The following is a 20,591-nucleotide window of genomic DNA, read 5'->3' on the forward strand; positions in this document are numbered from 1 at the left end:
TAAAGTCATGCTCAAAATTCTCCAAGCCAGGCTTATATGTGAACCATGAACTCCCAGATGTTCAAGCAGGTTTTAGAAAAGGCAGAGGCATCAGAGATCAAATTGCCAACATCCACTGGATCATGGAGAAAGCAAGAGAGTTCCAGAAGAGCATCTATATATGCTTCATTGACTATGCCAAAGCCTTTGACTGTGTGGATCACAATAAACTGTGGAACATTCTGAAAGAGATGGGAATACCAGACCACCTGACCTGCCTCTTGAGAAACCTGTATACAGGTCAGGAAGCAACAGTCAGAACTGTACATGGAACAACAGACTGGTTCCAAATAGGAAAAGGAGTCCGTCAAGGCTGTATATTGTCACCTTGCTTATTTAACTTCTATGCAGAGTACATCATGAGGAACGCTGGGCTGGAAGAAGCACAAGCTGGAATCAAGATTGCTGGCAGAAATATCAATAACCTCAGATATGCAGATGACACTACCCTTATGGCAGAAAGTGAAGAGGAACTCAAAAGCCTCTTGATGAAAGTGAAAGAGGAGAGTGAAAAGGTTGGCTTGAAGCTCAACATTCAGAAAACAAAGATCACGGCATCTGGTCCCATCACTTCATGGGAAATAGATGGAAAAACAGTGGAAACAGTGTCAGACTTTATTTTTTTGGGCTCCAAAATCACAGCAGATGCTGATTGCAGCCATGAAATTAAAAGATGCTTACTCCTTGGAAGGAAAGTTATGACCAACCTAGATAGTATATTAAAAAGCAGAGACATTACTTTGCCAACAAAGGTCCGTCTAGTCAAGGCTATGGTTTTTCCCGTGGTCATGTATGGCTGTGAGAGTTGGACTGTGAAGAAAGCTGATCGCCGAAGAATTGATGCTTTTGAACTGTGGTGCTGGAGAAGACTCTTGAGGGTCCCTTGGACTGCAAGGAGATCCAACCAGTCCATTCTAAAGGAGATCAATCCTGGGTGTTCATTGGAAGGACTGATGCTAAAGCTGAAACTGCAATACTTTGGCCACCTCATGAGATGAGTTGACTCACTGGAAAAGACTCTGATGCTAGGAAAGTATGGGGGCGGGAGGAGAAGGGGACGACCAAGAATGAGATGGCTGGATTGCATCACCGACTCTGTGGACATGAGTTTGAGTGAACTCCGGGAGTTGGTGATGGACAGGGAGGCCTGGCGTGCTGTGATTCATGGGGTCGCGGAGAGTCGGACACGACTGAGCGACTGAACTGAACAAAGCAAAAGATGTTAAGAAGAGGTAGCAAGAATACACAGAAGAACTGTACAAAAAAGATCTTCACGACTCAGATAATCATGATGGTATGATCACTCACCTAGAGCCAGACATCCTGGAATGTGAAGTGAAGTGGGCCTTACAAAGCATCACTACGAACAAAGCTAGTGAAGGTGATGGTATTCCAGTTGAGCTATTTCAAATCCTAAAAGATGATGCTGTGAAAGTGCTGCACTCAATATGCCAGCAAACTTGGAAAACTCAGCAGTGTCCACAAGACTGGAAAAGGTCAGTTTCATTCCAATCCCAAAGAAAGACAATACCAAAGAATGGTCAAACTACCACACAGTTGGACTCATCTCACACGCCAGCAAAGTAATGCTCAAAATTCTCCAAGCCAGGCTTCAACATTAAGCCAAGCTTAAATGAACTGTGAACTTCCAGATGTTCAAGCTGGATTCAGAAAAGGCAGTGGAACCAGAGATCAAATTGCCAACATCTGTTGGATCATCAAAAAAGCAAGAATGTTTCAGAAAAATGTCTACGTCTGCTTTATTGACTATTCCAAAGCCTTTGTGTGGATCACAACAAACTGTGGAAAATTCTTCAAGAGATGGGAAAAACAGACCACCTGACCTGCCTCCTGAGAAATCTGTATGCAGGTCAAGAAGCTACAGTTAGAACTGGACATGGAACAACAGACTGGTTCCAAATTGGAAAGGAGTACGTCAAGACTATATATTGTCACCGTGCTTATTTAACTTATATGCAGAGTACATCATGAGAAATGCTGGGCTGGATGAAGCACAAGCTGGAATCAAGATTGCCAGAAGAAATATCAATAACCTCAGATATGCAGATAACACCACACTTATGTTAGAGAGCGAAGACAAACTAAAGAGCCTCTTGACGATAGTGAAAGAGGAGAGTGAAAAAGTTGGCTTAAAGCTCAATAGTCAGAAAACGAAGATCATGGCATCTGGTTCCATCACTTTGTGGGAAATAGATGGAAAAACAGTGGAAACTGTGGCAGACTTTATTTTGGGGGGGGGCTCCAAAATCACTGCAGATGGTGACTGCAGCCATGAAATTAAAAGATGCTTGTTCCTTGGAAGAACAATTATGACCAACCTAGACAGCATATTAAAAAGCAGAGACATTACTTTGCCAACAAAGGTCTGTCTAGTCAAGGCTATGGTTTTACCAGTAGTCATGTATGGATGTGAGAATTGGAACTTAAAGAAAGCTGAGCGCTGAAGAATTGATGCTTTTGGACTGTAGTGTTGGAGAAGACTCTTGAGAGTCCCTTGAACTGCAAGGATATCCAACTAGTCCATCCTAAAGGAAATCAGTCCTGAATATTCACTGGAAGGACTGATGCTTAAGATGAAACTCCAATACTTTGGCCACCTGATGTGAAGAACTGACTCTTTTGAGAAGACCCTGATGCTGGGAAAGACTGAAGGCAGGAGGAGACGAGGACGACAGAGAATGAGATGGTTGGATGGCATCACTGACTCAATGGACATGGGTTTGGGTAAACTCTGGGAGTTTGTGATGGACAGGGAGGCCTGGCATGCTGTAGTTCATGGGTTCATAAAAAGTCGGACATGACTAAGCCACTGAACTGAACTGAGGAATCACTTATGAAACTAGAAAATTGATAAGATTTTTCATTCCCATTAACTGGTGAAGTTCCATGTATCATCTGATATTTTGATTCAGTGTGTTTCCACGCCTCTGGAGGGTCAGATATTCAACAGGCCAACAAAAATCATTGCTCAGGTGTGATGATTCAATTAGGGTTTTTTTGAAACCCTTCGATTACTTCCCACTTCTCCTACAAAAAAAAAAAAAATCCAAAGTCTTTAGTATGCCTAGGAGACAGGTGCTAAGTGTTTTCAGTCATACCTGACTCTGCAATTGTATGGAGTGTAGAGTGCCAGGCTCCTCCGTCCATGAATTCTCCAGGCAAGAATACTGGAGTGGGTTGCCATTTCCTCCTAGAGGGGGTCTTCCTGATCCAGGAATCGAGCCTGCATCTCTTGCATCTCCTGGCGGGTTCTTTACCACTCTCTGCAACAGGGGTGCCCTGACTCTCCTGTATCTCAGCATTTTGTTCACCATAGCTATTTTCTATTCCAAGAACACACTGAGCTCTTTCTGCTCCAGGACCTTGGACCAGCTTTTATCTCACTTGACTGCTGTTACCCTTTACAAGTTGTTAGCTTCTCACACTTCAGGTCTCAACTCCCATGTCATCTCCCCAGAGAGGCCTTGTCTCTTCCTGTAATTTTGTCTTATTGAAGCATAGTTGATGTACAGCACTATTTAAGGTACAGGTGCACAGTACAGAGATGCACAGTTTTTAAAGGCTACATTTATGCAGACTATATAATATTGGCTATATGAAGCCTTGACTTTTATAAAGGACTGTCCCTAATGGAATGTATGGATTTTAATTCATCTTTCAGGAAAGTAATTTTGAGCCAATGGACGGGGTGTGTTTGTGTGGGGGGGGGAAGGCCTGTCATTCCTTATCATTGCCTCCAACTTACTTTCCAGTTAAGTGCTTTACAGATGTGAAAATAATTAAGATATACCAATAATTTGACTCATTTTGACTTTTTGCATATGTGTAAAGTGTGTGTGCGTTAGTTACTCTGTCATATCCAACACTTTTCACCTTCATGGATTGTAGCCTGCTAGGCTCCTTTGTCCATGGAATTTTCCAGCAAGAATACTGGAGTGGGTAGCCATTCCCTTCTCCAGGGGATCTTCCCGAACCCAGGTCTCCTGCATTGCAGGCAGATCCTTTACCATCTGAGCCACCTGGGAACCCCAGTTATAAAGACCCTCTTGAAATTATGCCTCTTGAGATCAAGAATCTTGTGGTGGTGTGCTGCCAAATGTTTAACAGGCTTTCCAAAAACAGTCCTAATATAATATTTGCCTGTGGCCGTGGGATAAATACTACCACCATGCTCATTTCAAGCTGCAATGTGACATCAACTAGCTTGCAAAATTACTCCCTAAAAATTTAACAGTTTTCACAAGCCAGGGCAGGCCAGTTCTGGCACAGCACTGGAACCTGGTCTGGCTTATTTACTGCTATGAATAAAGAGAATAATGCCAGGCATAGAGTAAGCATGCAACAAATGTTGGTTGAATATTAAATCGGAATAAATTCTTTTTTTTTTGGCTGAGCCTCGTGGCATGCAGGATCTTAGTTCCCAAACTAGGAGTCAAACCTATGCTCCCCACAGTAGAAGTACAGAAGTCCCTTAGAAATCCTTGCTTTTATTCTATCAATCATAGATTGTAGCTTACAGAGTCCTTTTTGCATTCTAACTGGCAAACTGTGGAGGGAGTACCTAGAGTTTGTAGAGAATTACTCTGAAAATAACTTGTCAAATGAGTCATCAAGTAAATGAGAGACAAAAGAAAGAGGAGGAGAGAGGGAAGGGGAGTTGGAAGGGAAGGAAGAGGAAGCAATAAAAAGAAAAGTAAAAGTAAAGCCAAACTCCTCGTTGACTGCCACGCCTCTCATTGGTCCATAGACCAATGACACTGGATTCCCTCTGTTAAAACTGTAGGTGATGAATCCCATCTTAAGAATCAGAATTTCTGGGTGAAGTCCAGGAATCTTCATGTTCTCAAGTTACCCTAGTAATTCTGGTGTGCACCAAAGTCTGACAACCATATCCAAGGGTAGACGGACTGATGAACTTAGGAGAGTGACAGCCAAGCTCTGCTGTCTGCTTGGAACAGTCCACCCCACCCCAAACCCCAGGCAGATATTCTGCAAGCAGTCAAATCTTCCTAGGTTCTAACTTCCTGTTCTAAACCTGGAAAGCAAAACATTCCAATTTCATCGTGATCAAAATAATTCAACTAGACCTAAAAAGTATTTTTGTTGTTGAGAAATACTTGTTTGAATATTTAGTATCTTGCATTGTCAGGGGACGTTCAACTTTAAGGGATCCAATATGTTATTTTCTTCCTTTGTGTGCCATTTCTCACGGACTCTCTATTCTTTATCAGTTCCTGGAAAACAGGAAGGAGCAGAGCTCTACGCAGTTCTCAGGACTGAGATGATGAGAAAGGCCACCTGCTTGGATTCCTTTCAGTGACTCCGTTCAGTGACCTTTTACTTAAAAGTAATTTATTCAGTTATGCCCCTCTTACTCAGGATATGAAATGCTTTCTGGCCCTTTGAAGATTGTTATTTGCTTTGCTTTGTTTTTGCTCAATTTTTTTATTGCCTAAAGCTGCCTTGTATGAAGATATGTGAACATGCGTTTCTGCAAATAAAGCACCCTTGTTTCACTCGAGACTTGGGTCCCCTGCGTCCTTCTCGTTGACTCCAGTCCCCAGGTCCCTGTCTACAAAGACCGTGACATTGCATTGATTGTTATTGATCACTGTTACTGTTATTAGCTAACACTTCAGTTCAGTTCAGTCGCTCAGTCGTGTCCGACTTTCCGCGACCCCATGAATTACAGCACGCCAGGCCTCCCTGTCCATCACCAACTCCTGGAGTACACTCAAACTCATGTCCACAGAGTCGGTGATGCCATCCAGCCATCTCATTCTCCGTCGTCCCCTTCTCCTCCCGCCCCCGACCTTTCCCAGCATCAGAGTCTTTTCCAGTGAGTCAACTCGTCACATGAGGTGGCCAAAGTATTGGAGTTTCAGCTTTAGCATCAGTCCCTCCAATGAACATCCAGGATTGATCTGTCGCTCAGCTGTGTCTGACTGTTTGCGACCCCATGGACTGTAGCCCACCAGACTATTCTATCTGTGGAATTCTCCAGGCAAAAATACTGGAGTAGGTAGCCATTCCCTTCTCCAGGAGATCTTCCCAACCCAGGGGTCAAACCCAGGTCTCTCTCATTGCAGGCAAATTCTTTACCCTCTGAGCCACCAGGGAAGCCCAAGAGACTATTTCTAAAGTCTGAAAAACCAACTATACCTCAGTCAGATCAATAGGATCAATATTTTACTGCTACCATTCACCATTTTGTTATTTTCTAAAATGGTAAAATAATAAGTACAAAAGAACTCTGAAAATCAAAATTGCAAGACCAAATCTGTCCTCATTTTAAATTAAGACAAGGGGGGAGGGACTTCCCTGAGGGTCCAGCGATTAAAACTCCACCTTCCAAAACAGGGGACTTGAGCTCAACTCCTGGTCGGGGAACTAAGATCCCACATGCCGAGGGGCTAGTGAGGCTGTGCTCTAAAGCTAGAAAGAAGCCCTCACGTCACGATGAAAGATCCTGTGTGCTGCAGCTAAGACCCGATGCAGCCAAAAATAATGAAACTTATAAATAAATAAAGATGAGCGGGCAAAACATGCCCAAGATAATCTTAAGAAAAGTGGTGGCAAAATCCTCTGTTAAACTGTAGGAAATACACTTTGCAGTCTGCTCAGCCCCAGGACAACCCAGAACTTTCTCCAAAAACTGCCCCTCCCCAGCTGCTTCTGTACATAAGCCTGACTCTTGGCTGCAACTGATGGAGCTCAGCTATGAACACCTGATCAGGCCTGGCCAGTGGGATGCAGGGAGAGCATCTCTCCGGGATGTAGAGAGCCCATAGGTATCTTCTGGTAGCTGGATCTAAGGAGAGATGTCTGGGATTTGAAAGGCGGCAAGGTCCATGGGCAAGCACAGCACACTGGTCTTGAGGGCACACAGTCTGAATGCTCAGTGACCACAGGCCCTAGAAAAATGTGAGGAGGCAGAGCCTGGGTCCCCGACAATGCTCACAGCCTGGATCAGGCCCATCCAGGGCCCAACCTCACTCTTGTTTTTGGCTGCAGCCAGGGCAGACGGATTTTCATTTCTTGTGGCCAAAACAGAGTGACCAGTGCAGAGCAGCAAGCTGTTTGGTCCCTCTGAGGAGCCATGACCATGGGTTGCCATATCTGCCTCTGATTCCCTCCTGAAACAAGGCCCCCCACCATGGTCCCGATCACCTCTGGATTTTCTCCCAGCCTGCAACTGGTCTGCCTGATTGCTGGCCTTGCCCTTCCCAGGGCCACCTCCCTGCACCCTGGTTCAGCCTCCCTGCATGTTTGTGTTCTGTTTTTCAGTTGCACCCTTGACAGCAGAGTCGGAGCCCACTGTCACTCAATGACTCCAACTCCCCGTGTCATCCGTGTCTTTTGCATCTTTTGCCAACAGTGTCCAGCAAAATCCAAACCCTTCATATGATGCAATACATGCTATTGGCTGGAAGCATTGATTTAGCCTCTTTTCCCACCAAATTCAGCAAACAATGAGAAAACAGCACCTCAAGGAAACTGAAGTAGACAAATCTTTGGTTAAATCCTTAACCTGAAGGGAGCCAGGCTGCTCTTTCCCCACCTCCCTTAGACATATCCTCCCTACAGAGGCTGCTGGGCTGTACCTGGGCTATAAATGGTGCCACCATTGCTCCAATGCGACACAGGGAGCCGCTGATCCCCATCCCCAAAGCACGCATCGTTGTGGGGTAGACCTGGATGGGGGCAGTGTAGAAAGCATCAGTCAGTTTAGACTCCTTCTTTCCCAAGTCCTCTGTTCTTTCCTCCCCAGGTCAGGCTTTGATAATATATAAAAGGCCAAATAATCTATATAGATAGGATAAGAATAGAAGATGTTCATTTTCTCAGGTATACAACTTTGAATTTTAACAGTATCAGATAATAAACATTTAGAAATTTTCCTTTCAGTGAGCAAATTCCAAAATACGTGTTTACTATTCCAAATGTGATTTTAGAAAGCTAAACTTTGGAATCAGATAGAGTTCCACCTTAGAGCTATAAACATGTAAAGGTGGTTCTACTGAATGGAAAGAAAATATACCCCAAATAATAACAATCCAAGCAGATCTTTAATACAGATACAGGGAATTGACTGAAGTGTCAGATACATACTACACCATCCCCCATGTTTGCACTGCAAAACCATATGGCACAGTCTGCTTTCTTTCATTTATAGCAAGACCTCATTAATCTGCAACGCAGGAGACCCAAGTTTGATCCCTGGGTAGGAAAGATGCCCTGCAGAAGGCAATGGCAACCCACTCCAGTACTCTTGCCTAGAAAATTTCATTGACAGAGAAGCCTGGCAGGCTACAGTCCATGGGGTCGCAACCCTTGGCCATGACTTATTGATTAAACCACCACCAAATATCTGTACTTCATTGATTCAGAATTCTTGATAGGCAAATATTTAATAAAGAAGATTATAGGGAGAATACATGAAAGAATGCTTCTTAATTTTGAAAAGTTTTCTCTGAGTGCTATGTAATACTGATCAGTTTTTATCAGTTCACCAAAGTAAAGCATGTGACCTCTCTACACACCATCTGTCAGCTGCAACAAGATGCTATCCTGCCCCATGGGAAACCGCTGTATTTATAAAAGACGACCTGGGGGCTGAGTGCCTTTTTATGGAGTTCTTTTCTTTTTGTGGAAAATGAGGTTACTGGCTATTGAAAACAATGGATTCAGGTACACAGAAACATCTTTGCTCTATATCGATATTTTTGTTTTTTGACAATTCTAGGAGATGTAATAATTCAAGACAATCATCTTTTGGTACACATCTTTGATTTTTTTTTTAAAAGCCATAAGTATCAGGGGAAAAATACTTAGAATCAACCCTTTAAGTGAACATGTTCCAAAATACGTTAAATTGAATATTCCAAATATAACTTTAGAGGTACATCACAATACATATAGACCTTAAAGTTCACAAATTCACAATAATTTTAGAAGATTTTGTCAATGGAACTAAATGAAGCATTATGTATTGATATATGTCAAATATGCTATAATTTCCTATTTTTAATCTGTGTGAGAGGAAAAGAATATTTTTTTTCCTGTGGCTTTAATGATTTTGATATGCAACATCTGTATTCTGAACAGACTTTTACCTTTCCTGATATGAAAATGAATGCAGCCTTAGCAGTCCCTACAGCACGACTTTCTTTAGCTCAATGAAAGACAAAGCCAGTTAAAATACTGTTTCCTATTCAGACATTGCTTATTTCTAGGAATATTTGCTCTTTAAACTGGGGCTTTCTGAGGAGCCCCCTCAGAAGTAGATGTATTAAATATATGGAATAATCCAATACATTAAAGATAAATTACTCTTATATTTGAATTTAAGCCACACACAACAAACAGCAGAGTGGGATGTGATCTTTCAAAAGAAAAATGTTGAAAAATACATTCTAATTTCAAAAAGAGAGAGAAACAGGGTGCGTTACATTTTATCAGCAACATGCAGGTATGGGCCCTATTTCTTCAGGAAACAGGGTAAGCGGGCAATGATTTTTTTGTTGTTGCTGTTAATGTGAATGTGATTTAGTGAGAAAGGGAGAAGGTCCTATCTTTCTTCTGAGAGACTGACTTTCACTAGACCCCAAGGGGCAGGAGAAAGACCACATCAAATACATCCTCTAGTGTCATTTTAATAGGATGTTTTTAGAAACTCATCAAAAGTCAGCAGAAGCCAGGGATGCATTATCTACAGACGAACACCTTGATGTAAGCAACCCCTTCCCCAAAACCAACCTCAGCAGTATAAATGTAGATGGTGTTGAAGTTGGCTGCCACCAGAGCCCTCAGCGTGAAGAGGAAGCCGATGAGGCCGGCACTAAGGAACCAGAAGGGAGACATTACAAAGGCATTATGGGAGGACCTTCCGGGGCCCCCATTCCGGGGCATTATAGTGGCCAACACACACACACCCATGGAGACCAGGTCCCCAGGGTGCAGCTCATCAGCTGGCCAGACCGTGGGGTCCTAAAGCAAAAGCCTGACTCAGACCTTCAATCCCATTCCCCCAAAGTGTGCCGTTACAGCCTGTCCCCCAATATGAGCACACCTCTGTGACCACACCTGGAAAATGGTACAATGTGCAGAATAAGTCACACATATTATGAATGAAGCCACCCTAGAGTCACGAATTCACAGTGCAATGAATTTTCCCACCACAGGTATGCTGTCTACATCACTGTCTTGACAATGGGTGCAGCTCATTTGGTCAGCGACTAGAGTCCCCATTCTCAAGGAAGCTTTGTATAAAGATCCTAATTATCTTGGTGAGCGAACTCAAGACCCCCAGGCTAGTCCCGTTTAGGGGCAAAAAGGGAGTAGGAGGGACAGAGGCAGCTTGTACTCTACTTTCCTAGGGAAAGGGACTTGTTCCTGAGGTGCACTGAAGGCCATGGGTCAGGAGACCTCATTTAATTTATTTTTTTTCTGGCTATGGGGCACGTGGGATCTTAGTTCCCCAACCAGGGACCGAACCCGAACTCTCTGCAGTGGAAGCATGGAGTCTTAACCACTGGACTGCCAGAGAAGTCGCCAGGAGACCTCATTTTAAAACCACCACTCAAAACTAGATTGCTCCGAAACAGAGAGAAAATACCTTGAGGTGCAAATATTGAGGAGCAGGAAGAATAAAGCTGTACATCCCATGGTAATAGAAAGGCTCAGCCGTCTCCCCAGGAAATTAATGCCCAGGATATTTAAAGGATTCACTGGGAAAAAAAAAAAACGAAGACAATTTTCAGAACTTTGACAGCAAATGGCATTTATCCACACTGGCATGGTTCCCTCCTTGTCATTTCATAAAGAAACAACTTAATCCAAACCTCATGGGTATTGCAGCCAAGACACAGTCACACTGTCATCAACATCACGCTCTTTCCTCATCCTTTTCCCATGTGGGTCTGAGAAAAACAAGTATTGGTGTATGTGAAGTATATTTTATGCTCAGGGTGTGTATTACTGCATATAGGTCTATTGTAAACTTCCCACTTGTTCGATCTATGAATGTTTGATGCTGTTTTTCAAATTCAAGAAGCCATGAATTTTTTCTGGGGTGGGGGGCGGAGGTGGTATATAACACAGCATGTGAAACTTCCCCAATCAGGAATCAAACCCACAGCCCCTGCAGTGGAAGCATGGAGTCTTACCCACTAGACCACCAAGGAAGTCCAAGGTGCCAATGATTAAGTACCATTATTTTATGCCTATTAAAGCAGAAACAGTGCTTCCAAAGGGAAACCTAACAAGTCACTGTAAGACATATCTCAGTTGCAGAGATATTACAATGTGAGGGAATGCATCTTAGAACTGATTCGATAAAGTAATTCAAAGCTCCACGCCTCCAGACTTGTCCTCCCTACATGCATCCATACTGGAGACATGTCAGCCTGATTTGAGGACTCGTCTAGTCCTACCAGGCAGGAGTCAAGTGTATGACAGGCCTCTCTTCTCTGTGATGCTCTGAGTTGCCTGTCCCCCACCCAAAACAGAGAGCCACCGAACAGAGAGAGACATTTACGAGCAATTTCGCCAATGGTGCTGATAATCATGGTCCTGTAGTCGGAGGGGGCGAACATGTGGCAGTAACAGGGGCTCTGGCTCTCCTCCAAGACGCCCACGGTCACAGCCACCTCAGACTCGGACCGCGAACCACAGACTAGGTCCCTCTCCAGCAGCTCAGCGCTGGCCAGGATGACCCCGTAGTAGGCGAAAGAGATGCCCAGCCTGGAAGCAAGAAAAGATGGACATCAGGAAAGGCTGTCTCCAGGCCTGAAGAAGGGCTAGCTCCTTGAGAGGTGGGGAGAAGCAGGGAGAACTTTTCAGGTGGAAGGCATGGTGTGTGGGAGGGGAAAGTGGAGTCACATTTCGGGGGGAGACTGGAGGATGGCCTTCACCCGAGACTGCACGGTGAGAAACATATTTGCAAGAAAAAGCAGAAAGGGCCCAGAGGACCCCTCAGGCCACAAGAGAGATTTGTCACAGAGTCAGAACAGAACTAACAGCACGTGAAACTGCCCCCCTCATTCTTTAGCTCATGTACTTTGTTGCTTTAGCCCTGAACACAGAGTTAACTATCCGAGCACTGTTGCTTGTGCCCAGCTTATGAAGTTCCCATCCCAGGTGGTCCCGGGTTAGTTATGGCTACCACTTGTAAGTAAGTTCGTTTTCAGCCTAGAAACCTTGCAAATAAGCAGAGATAGGGGCCGTAGAGTAAAAATAACCAATATCAATTTGAAGTTTTGCAGAAACCTTGTGAGCAAACAGAAGAACAAAGAAATGTTAAGCTTCCCTTGAAGGCCAATGGCTCCAAGAAGTCTGCAACCCACCATGACCCTTTCAAATCGAACCCTCCCACCCTCATCTTTCCCTCAGCTGAAGAGCAGCCTGAATGCTACTCTAGGTTAAGATGATGCTTCTTTAAAACTTCAGTCCACCATCCTCTCAGTCTGTTGGCATTCTGGATAAAGTCGCTACAGTTTGCCTCAACAGCTCATCTTCTACTTGCCTGTCATGCAGCAAGCAGCCCAAGCTTAGACTGGGTAACAGTTTCCTTTTCTGCAGCTGCTCCAACATGTGAGCACAAACTTACTGCTTTAAACAGTTCACAGGTATTATCTCACAGTCCTGGAGGTCAGCACGTCAGTGGGTCTGGCTGACTTCTCTGCTCGGTGTCTCAGAAGGCAGAAACGCCAGCGCAGGCAGGGCTGCTCCACTTTTTATGGGAGAATCCATCTTCAAGCTGATCCAGACGGTTGGCAGAACCCAGCTGCACAGGCTGAAGGACTCATGTCCACGTCCTTGCTGGCTGCCAACCGGTGGTTTTCTGCTTCTGCAGGCTCCCCTTGTACCTTGTCTGTGGAGCCAGTAACTGCAGTCGTGTCCTTCTCGTGCTCCTGCCTTACCTCACACTTCTCTTCTGCTGCAGCTCTGATTCCAGCTGGAGAGACTTCTCTACTTTTAAAGACTCGGGTGATTTTTTTTTAATTGGAGGCTAATTACTTTGCAATATTATATTGGTTGGTTTTGCCATACATTGACATTAATCCGCCCCAGGTGTACACATGTTCCCCATCTTGAACCCCCCTCCCACCTCCCTCCCCATCCCATCCCTCTGGGTCATCCCAGTGCACCAGCCCAGAACATCCTGTCTCATGCATCGAACCTGGATTGGCAATTCATTTCACATATGGTAATATACATGTTTCAATGCCATTCTCCCAAACCATCCCACCCTCACCCTCTCCCACAGAGTCCAAAAGACTGTTCTATACACCTGTGTCTCTTTTGCTGTCTCGTATACAGGGTTATCATTATCATCTTTCTAAATACCATATATATGTGTTAGTATACTGTATTGGTGTTTTTCTTTCTAACTTACATCACTCTGTATAATAGACTCCAGTTTCATCCACCTCATTAGAACTGATTCAAAAGTATTCTTTTTAATGGCTCAATAATACTCCATTGTGTATATGTACCAAAGCCTTCTTATCCATTCGTCTGCAGATGGACATCTAGGTTGCTTCCATGTCCTCACTATTATAAACAGTGCTGCAATGAACATTGGAATACATGTGTTTCTTTCAATTCTGTTTTCTTCGTTGTGTATGCCCAGGAGTGCGATTGCTGGGTTGTATGGCAGTTCTATTTCCAGTTTTTTAAGGAGTCTCCACAGTGTTCTCCATAGTGGCTGTACTAGTTTGCATTCCCACCAACGGTGTAAGAGGGTTCCCTTTTCTCCACACCCTCTCCAGCATTTATTGCATGTAGACTTTTGGATAGCAGCCATTCTGACTGGTGTGTAATGGTATCTCATTGTGGTTTTGATTTGCATTTCTCTGATTATGAGGGATGTTGAGCATTTTTTCATGTGTTTGTTAGCCATCTGTTTGTCTTCTTTGGAGAAATGTCTGTTTAGTTCTTTGGCCCATTTTTTGATTGGGTCATTTATTTTTCTGGAATTGAGCTGCAGGAGCTGCTTGTATATTTTGGAGATTAATTCTTTGTCAGTTGTTTCATTTGCTATTATTTTCTCCCATTCTGAAGGCTGTCTTTTCACCTTGCTTATAGTTTCCTTTGCTGTGCAGAAGCTTTTGATTTTAATTAGGTCCCATTTGTTTAGTTTTGCTTTTATTTCCAATATTCTGGGAGGTGGGTCATGGAGGATCCTGCTGTGATTTATGTCGGAGAGTGTTTTGCCTTTGTTCTCCTCTAGGAGTTTTATAGTTTCTGGTCTTACATTCAGATCTTTAATCCATTTTGAATTTTTGTGTATGGTGTTAGGAAGTGTTCTAGTTTCATTCTTTTACAAGTGGCTAACCAGTTTTCCCAGCACCACTTGTTAAAGAGACTGTCTTTTCTCCATTTTATATTCTTGCCTCCTTTGTCAAAGATGAAGTGTCCATAGATGCGTGGATTTATCTCTGGGCTTTCTATTTTGTTCCATTGATCTATATTTCTGTCTTTATGCCAGTACCATACTGTCTTGATGACTGTGGCTTTGTAGTAGATTGATTCCCCCAGTTCCATTCTTCTTCCTCAAGATTGGTTTGGCTATTCGAGGTTTTATGTATTTCCATACAGATTGTGAGATTATTTGTTCTAGCTCTGTGAAAAATATCGTTAGTAGCTTGATAGGGATTGCATTGAATGTATAAATTACTTTGGGTAGTATACTCATTTTCACAATATTTGTTCTTCCAATCCACGAACACGGTATATTTCTCCATCTATCAATGTCCTTTTTGATTACTTTCAGCAGTGTTTTATAGTTTTCTATGTACAAGTCTTTTGTTTCCTTAGGTAGATATATTCCTAAGTATTTAATTCTTTTCATTGCAACAGTGAATGGTATCATTTCCTTAATTTCTCTTTCTATTTTCTCATTATTAGTGTATAGGAATGCAAGGGATTTCTGTGTGTTGATTTTATATCCTGTAACTTTACTGTATTTATTGATTAGCTCTAGTAGTTTTCTGGTAGAGTCTTTAGGGTTTTCTGTGTATAGGATCATGTCATCAGCGAACAGTGAAAGTTTTACTTCTTCTTTTCCAATTTGTATTCCTTTTATGTTAAAGACTCAGGTGATTAGATTGAGCCCACCTGCCTAATCCAGGTTATGCTCCCTGTTTTAGGTCTGATAACCATACTTATTACATCTATGTGCTGCCTTCACATCCACAGTCAAGTGAGTGTTTGATTAAATCACCAGGTGTTGGAAATTTTGGGAGTCATCTTTAGAATTCTGCCTTTCGGAGGTCAGGAAGCCATGCAAGATTTTTTGCTTTTGCTTTATATTTCCTTCATCTCTCTCTCTCTTTTTTTTTTTGGTCTAGTCTTAAAATTTTTTATATATTTAAAATAAATATAAATTTTTATATATTTAAAATAAAATTTATTCTGTTTAAATATAAACATAGCATACAGAAAAGTTCATATATCAAACTGAAGAAAAAGAATAAAGTCAGCCTCCTTGAAGCCCCCCTCATGCCTATTTTATGGAAATGGTTATTAAAGCCACAGGTAAAAGACATATGGGGACAATTAGGGGAAATTACATATATTCTGCACACTGCATGATACTAGTGATGATTGTTAATATTTTTTCATATTTAATTTTATTTATTTGGCTGCACTGGATCTTAGTTGTGGCAAATGATATCTTTAGTTGTGGCTCTTTAATTGTGACACGTGGGATCTAGTTCCCTGACCAGGGATCAAACCCAGGCCTCCTGCATTAGGAGTACAGAGTCTTAGCCAATGAACCACCAGTGAGTCCCACAGTTGTTAACCTTATTGGTGTGATTATAGGGTTGGAATCATCTAAGAAAATGTCCTCAAGTAGTAGAGACTCCTAATGAAGTACCTGGGGATGAAATGGCATGAAGTTTTGGGCCTACTTGGAAATTACTTCAGAACAGGAAAAACAGCCAAAACAAATGGGTGAATATCTGTGATTGTCAGATCTGAGTGGCAAGTAAATCAGACTTCATCATGGTATCCTCTCTGCTTTCACGTGAGCTTGGAAACTCTCATCATGAAATACTGAAATATTTAAAAAGAAGACAATAATCACCTTGTTATTAAGGTAGCTTTAAATTTTCATTAATTTCCAAATACTGAGAGTATTTTAAAAATTAAAAAGTCTCAAAAGGAGACACATCAACGTACTTTTAGTGATTGTATCTGGGAAAGGCAGACAACCAATCTCCTGAATTCAAACACTATCATTAAGTCTCTGCTGTTCTGAATCTTTCTATAAGTGGAAGCATGTATTATACATTCTGTGTCTGACTTGCTTTGCTCATTATTACATTTGTAATATTCAGCCATGTGAGGGCAGAGCACTAGTTTTCTCATTTTTATTATTGTATAGTGTTCTATTTTACAAATATAACACTATTTATCCATTATACTCTAGATGGGCATATGGGTTGTTTTTAGTTTGGGGCTGTTACAAATGAAATAATGCTATTTTATTTTACTTGGCATTTCTGTTGAATATAAATCTAGGAGTGAAACTGCTGAACCATAGGTTATGAATACTTTCAACTGCAGGAGAAATCGTTTAACAGTTTTTCAAAGTGGTCGTGCTAACTTGAAATCCAATCATCAGTGTATAAAAATTCTAGTTACTTTACATCCTTCCCAACGTTTGATTGGGAAGATCTCCTGGCGAAGGAAATGGCACCCCACTCCAGTACTCTTGCCTAGAAAATCCCATGGTCAGAGGAGCCTGGTAGGCTACAGTCTATGGGGTCGCAAAGAGATGGACACGACCGAGCAACTTCACTTTCTTTCTTTCAACGCTTGATAGTCTTTTTAACTTAGCCATTCAGGTGGATTTGTAATGGTTTCTCATTTGGTTTTAATTTGTATTTCCCTGGAGACTTTAAGGTTGAACATGCTTTCATGTATTTATTTGATACACATTTCTGGTAAAGTGGCTGTTCAAGTCTCTGGCCTATTTCTCTACCAGGTCAGGTATGTTTTTCTTGTTGAAATAAGTTATATAATAGTAACATATATTAATAATATATATAACATGTATATATAATTTGTTGGACATGATATACTATAAATTTCTTTTCTCAGTTGGTGGCATACTTTTCAGGCCCTTAATTTAATGTAGGCAAACTCATCAATCTTTTCTTTTAGAGTTAGTACTTTTTGTGTCCTATTTAGAAAATCTTTGCATAGAGAGAACCCCTGAATCTATTCCTTTGAATTTGACTCTCAGTGACCTCAGAGGATCAGTTCCTGGAAAATGATGAGGGAAGAGACCAGGCTGCAAAAGGTTAGTACAAACTCAAGTTAAAAAACTTTAAAAACTGGTTATAGGTGATTTGGATTTTTTTTCTCTATTTTTATATTGTTTTTTTATATCTAGTTTTTGGTCTATGGTGTTAAGCAAAAAGATAAGGCATTACTGGTGTCTGCTTTGTGTTTTCTCCCCAGAGCACTCAGGAAGAGTTTACTTCAGTGGACTTTCTCCCACTGAAAATGTTTGTTTATTTGAACCTAGTTTTTTTTTTTTAATTAGAGTATAACTGCTTTACAATGTGGTATCAGTTTCTGCTTTACAACAACGTGAATCAACTATAAGTATACATATATCCCATCCCTCTTGAACCTCCCTAAACCTAATTTTGAAATAATACCATTCTTACCATATGACCCAGATCTGTAACGTGGTCCGTAAATATTTAGCATCCAATAAGTCTGCAAATCTTCCTCTCTTTTCCTAGGGTAGTGAAATGGGGAGACAGGACAGATTAAGTGGGTTAAGAATGGGCAAAGGTGATTCTAATATTTTAGATCAGAGAAAGCAAGAACAATGTGGGAATGTCGTGCAGAGAGACGGCCACTCCGCTCCCTGAAAACGCTTCACCCAAACCCATAAATGCTGTCTTTAACACATTTGTCTCAGTCAGTCAGTCTCTGCATACGTTTTATTATCACTGGCAAGTACCAAGACCCACTGAATTTGAGATTCTAACCCTTTCACTCTTCTCCTTCTCACCAGTATTGGTGAGAGGTAGACTAGAGTACGGAGGAGGAAATGGCAACCCACTCCAGTGTTCTTGCCTGGAGAATCCCAGGGGCGGCGGAGCCTGGTGGGCTGCCGTCTGTGGGGTCGCACAGAGTCGGACACGACTGATGCGACTCAGGAGCAGCGGCAGCAGGCTAGAGTACAGAAAGTAGGAGGACACAAAACCAAATATGAAACTGATGGAGACTCTTTTAACATTAAGATGAAGAAACCCTAATATTAAAAAAGTGTGAGACTCGGGTAAAAAACAAATGGCCTAAATTTGGAAACAGGATGCAGTGTACAATTTCTTTGTGTGTCTTCAGTAAAAGTTCTTGTCCATAGCCAGTGCCCATTAAGTATGTTTGGATCAAAATAAGGCTGAGTTATATAGGATTAGGCAGTAATGGATTTTTATGTAAAGCTAGGAATATTTCAGGTGGAGGGTGCTCAGCTGAAAACCAACTACTCTTTTCTCACAAATCCACCTGGGATTACAGCATCCCAGCCCTGGCCCCCCGACCAGGGAGACCAGAAGTGTGGTCTGGGAGTCCTGGATTTTGTTGTCACAGGAAGAGTTTCCAGAGAACTCAGAGGTCCTTTGCCTCCATGACTTTCAGGCTCAGCTCCTAGATTTCACTGGGGGTGGACTCAAGCAACTGACACTCCACTTTCATCTGCTTTATATCTCAGGACTCTGGTCACTCATCTTTGGAAAACCTCTGATCCAGCCCTATCCTCATATTTTCCAACACAGACTATATGGCCCAGAGAGGGTAAGTGACTTGCCCAAGATCACACAGCTGTTTGGAGACAGAGACAGTCTGGGTCTTTCCCACCTGCCTCTCTGCCACGTCCCCTGGGTTTAGACATGACTATGGTCCCCTCACCTCCCCAAGTGTCACTGGAGATTCAGAAAGCTGAGTTATATATAAACATATAAATTTTATCCTAATAAGTCATTTGGTTCTGAACCTTTGGCTATACAACCCAAATGGGTGGACTTATTCAGCTTCTTCACGGCACGGCCCCTCCTCAGACAGCCCCCAAAGCACCTTGGGAGTGAAGCTACAGAGGCTCCACCGCCCACAGCATCTTGGCCAGCCTCCTCCACACAGCATCCTAATAACCACCTATGTGACCAGATTCACTGCTTATCCCTACCTTTGGTCTCAGCTCACACCATTCCTCCTGCCTGGCCTCTTTCCTCCCCAAAGCTGCCTCTCCTCTCAGTGTGCAATGTCTGCCCCACTTCTCCCTGCAGGTGGCTCTGCCAACCTAACTCAGGGTCACCTCTCTGCTCTGATCCTCCACACCCTGCTGCCTGGGCCACTCGCCTGGTTCCAGGCATCTGGGTTCTGTTATGTTATTGATACTTTCCTATGTGAGTCTTACCTCTCTAACCAGATTTAGGAGACTTGAAGGCAGGGTCCATCACTTACAGCTCTGTATTCACAAGGCCTCGCTCAATAGACTCCCACGGAGAAGAACAAGATCATTTAATGGGCATGAGGGATGGAGGCAGCAAGCTGAAGTCAAGAGAAATGAAGGGGAAGAAAGAAGGAAGGGAGAGAAAAGAGAAGGATGTAAGAGGGAGGAGGGCTGGGGGCGGCTGTAGAGATGACTGCGAATGGAGATGGGGTCTTTAAGGAGTTAAATGAGCTAAAACGAGATCATTAGGGTGGACTGTAATCCAATATGACCGATGTCCTTATAAAAAGAGGTCAGACTACACACACACAGGGAAGATGACACGAAGACGCAGGGAGAAGACGGACATCTAAAAGCCAGGGAGAGGAGCCTCAGAAGAAACCAGCTCTGCAACACCTTGACATTGGACATCTAGCCTCCAGAATTGTGAGAAAATAATATTTGTTGTTTAAGACACCCAGTCTATGCTATTTTATCATGTCAGCCCAAGGGAACTAATACCCAGTGGGATAGGAGGTGGAGGAGGAGGGGTGAAAGAGAGAGGAGGGAAAAAGGAAAGAATAAAGAAGTGGACCTCAGTGCTCCTCAGTCCTGGAACAACTGCTGGGTTAAAAAAAAGAAAAATACACATCAGAGGCTTCCCTGATGGTCCAGTGATTAAGACTTCACCTTTCAATGCAGAAGGTGCAGGTTTGATCCCTGGTCGGGGAGCTAGGGTCCCACATGGCGTCTTGGCCAAAAAAACCAAAACACAAAACAAAAGCAATACTGTAACAAATTCAATAAAGACTTTAAAAAAATGGTCCACATCAAAAAACCCTGCAATCAGACCCTCATGATCATTCAACTGTCCATGGTTTTGTCTCTAAATTTTTTTCTCTCTCTGAACCCATTTTATTTTTTATGCTATTGACAATCAAAATTTCACAGCCAGTTAGAGATTATGTGCCAGTTTCTACAAAGCATAGTAGCTCCTTTCATTTAATCCTGTTGCCTAGCAACTAGTCTTCCCACCATGCTTTGCATGATAAGATGTAACTGTCAGTAT

The 20,591-nt window shown here is 42.6% G+C and overlaps 1 protein-coding gene across 1 annotated transcript in view; it reads right to left on the minus strand.

The window, feature by feature from the left end:
* Positions 1–20,591, minus strand: part of SVOPL (SVOP like) — a 78,118-nt gene that overhangs the window by 36,045 nt on the left and 21,482 nt on the right. The window contains exons 9-13 of the mRNA XM_088831879.1: positions 17,751–17,824; positions 11,600–11,805; positions 10,679–10,790; positions 9,820–9,901; positions 7,665–7,754 (exon numbers count right to left, since the gene is read on the minus strand). Of these exons, the coding sequence (XP_088688005.1) occupies positions 7,665–7,754; positions 9,820–9,901; positions 10,679–10,790; positions 11,600–11,805; positions 17,751–17,824 (564 nt within the window). The remainder of the gene's footprint in view (positions 1–7,664; positions 7,755–9,819; positions 9,902–10,678; positions 10,791–11,599; positions 11,806–17,750; positions 17,825–20,591) is intronic.

Source organism: Moschus berezovskii, chromosome 3 (assembly GCF_049115385.1).
Source record: "Moschus berezovskii isolate FMDL1 chromosome 3, NW_MosBer_1.0, whole genome shotgun sequence".
Classification (NCBI taxonomy): Eukaryota; Metazoa; Chordata; class Mammalia; order Artiodactyla; family Moschidae; genus Moschus; species Moschus berezovskii.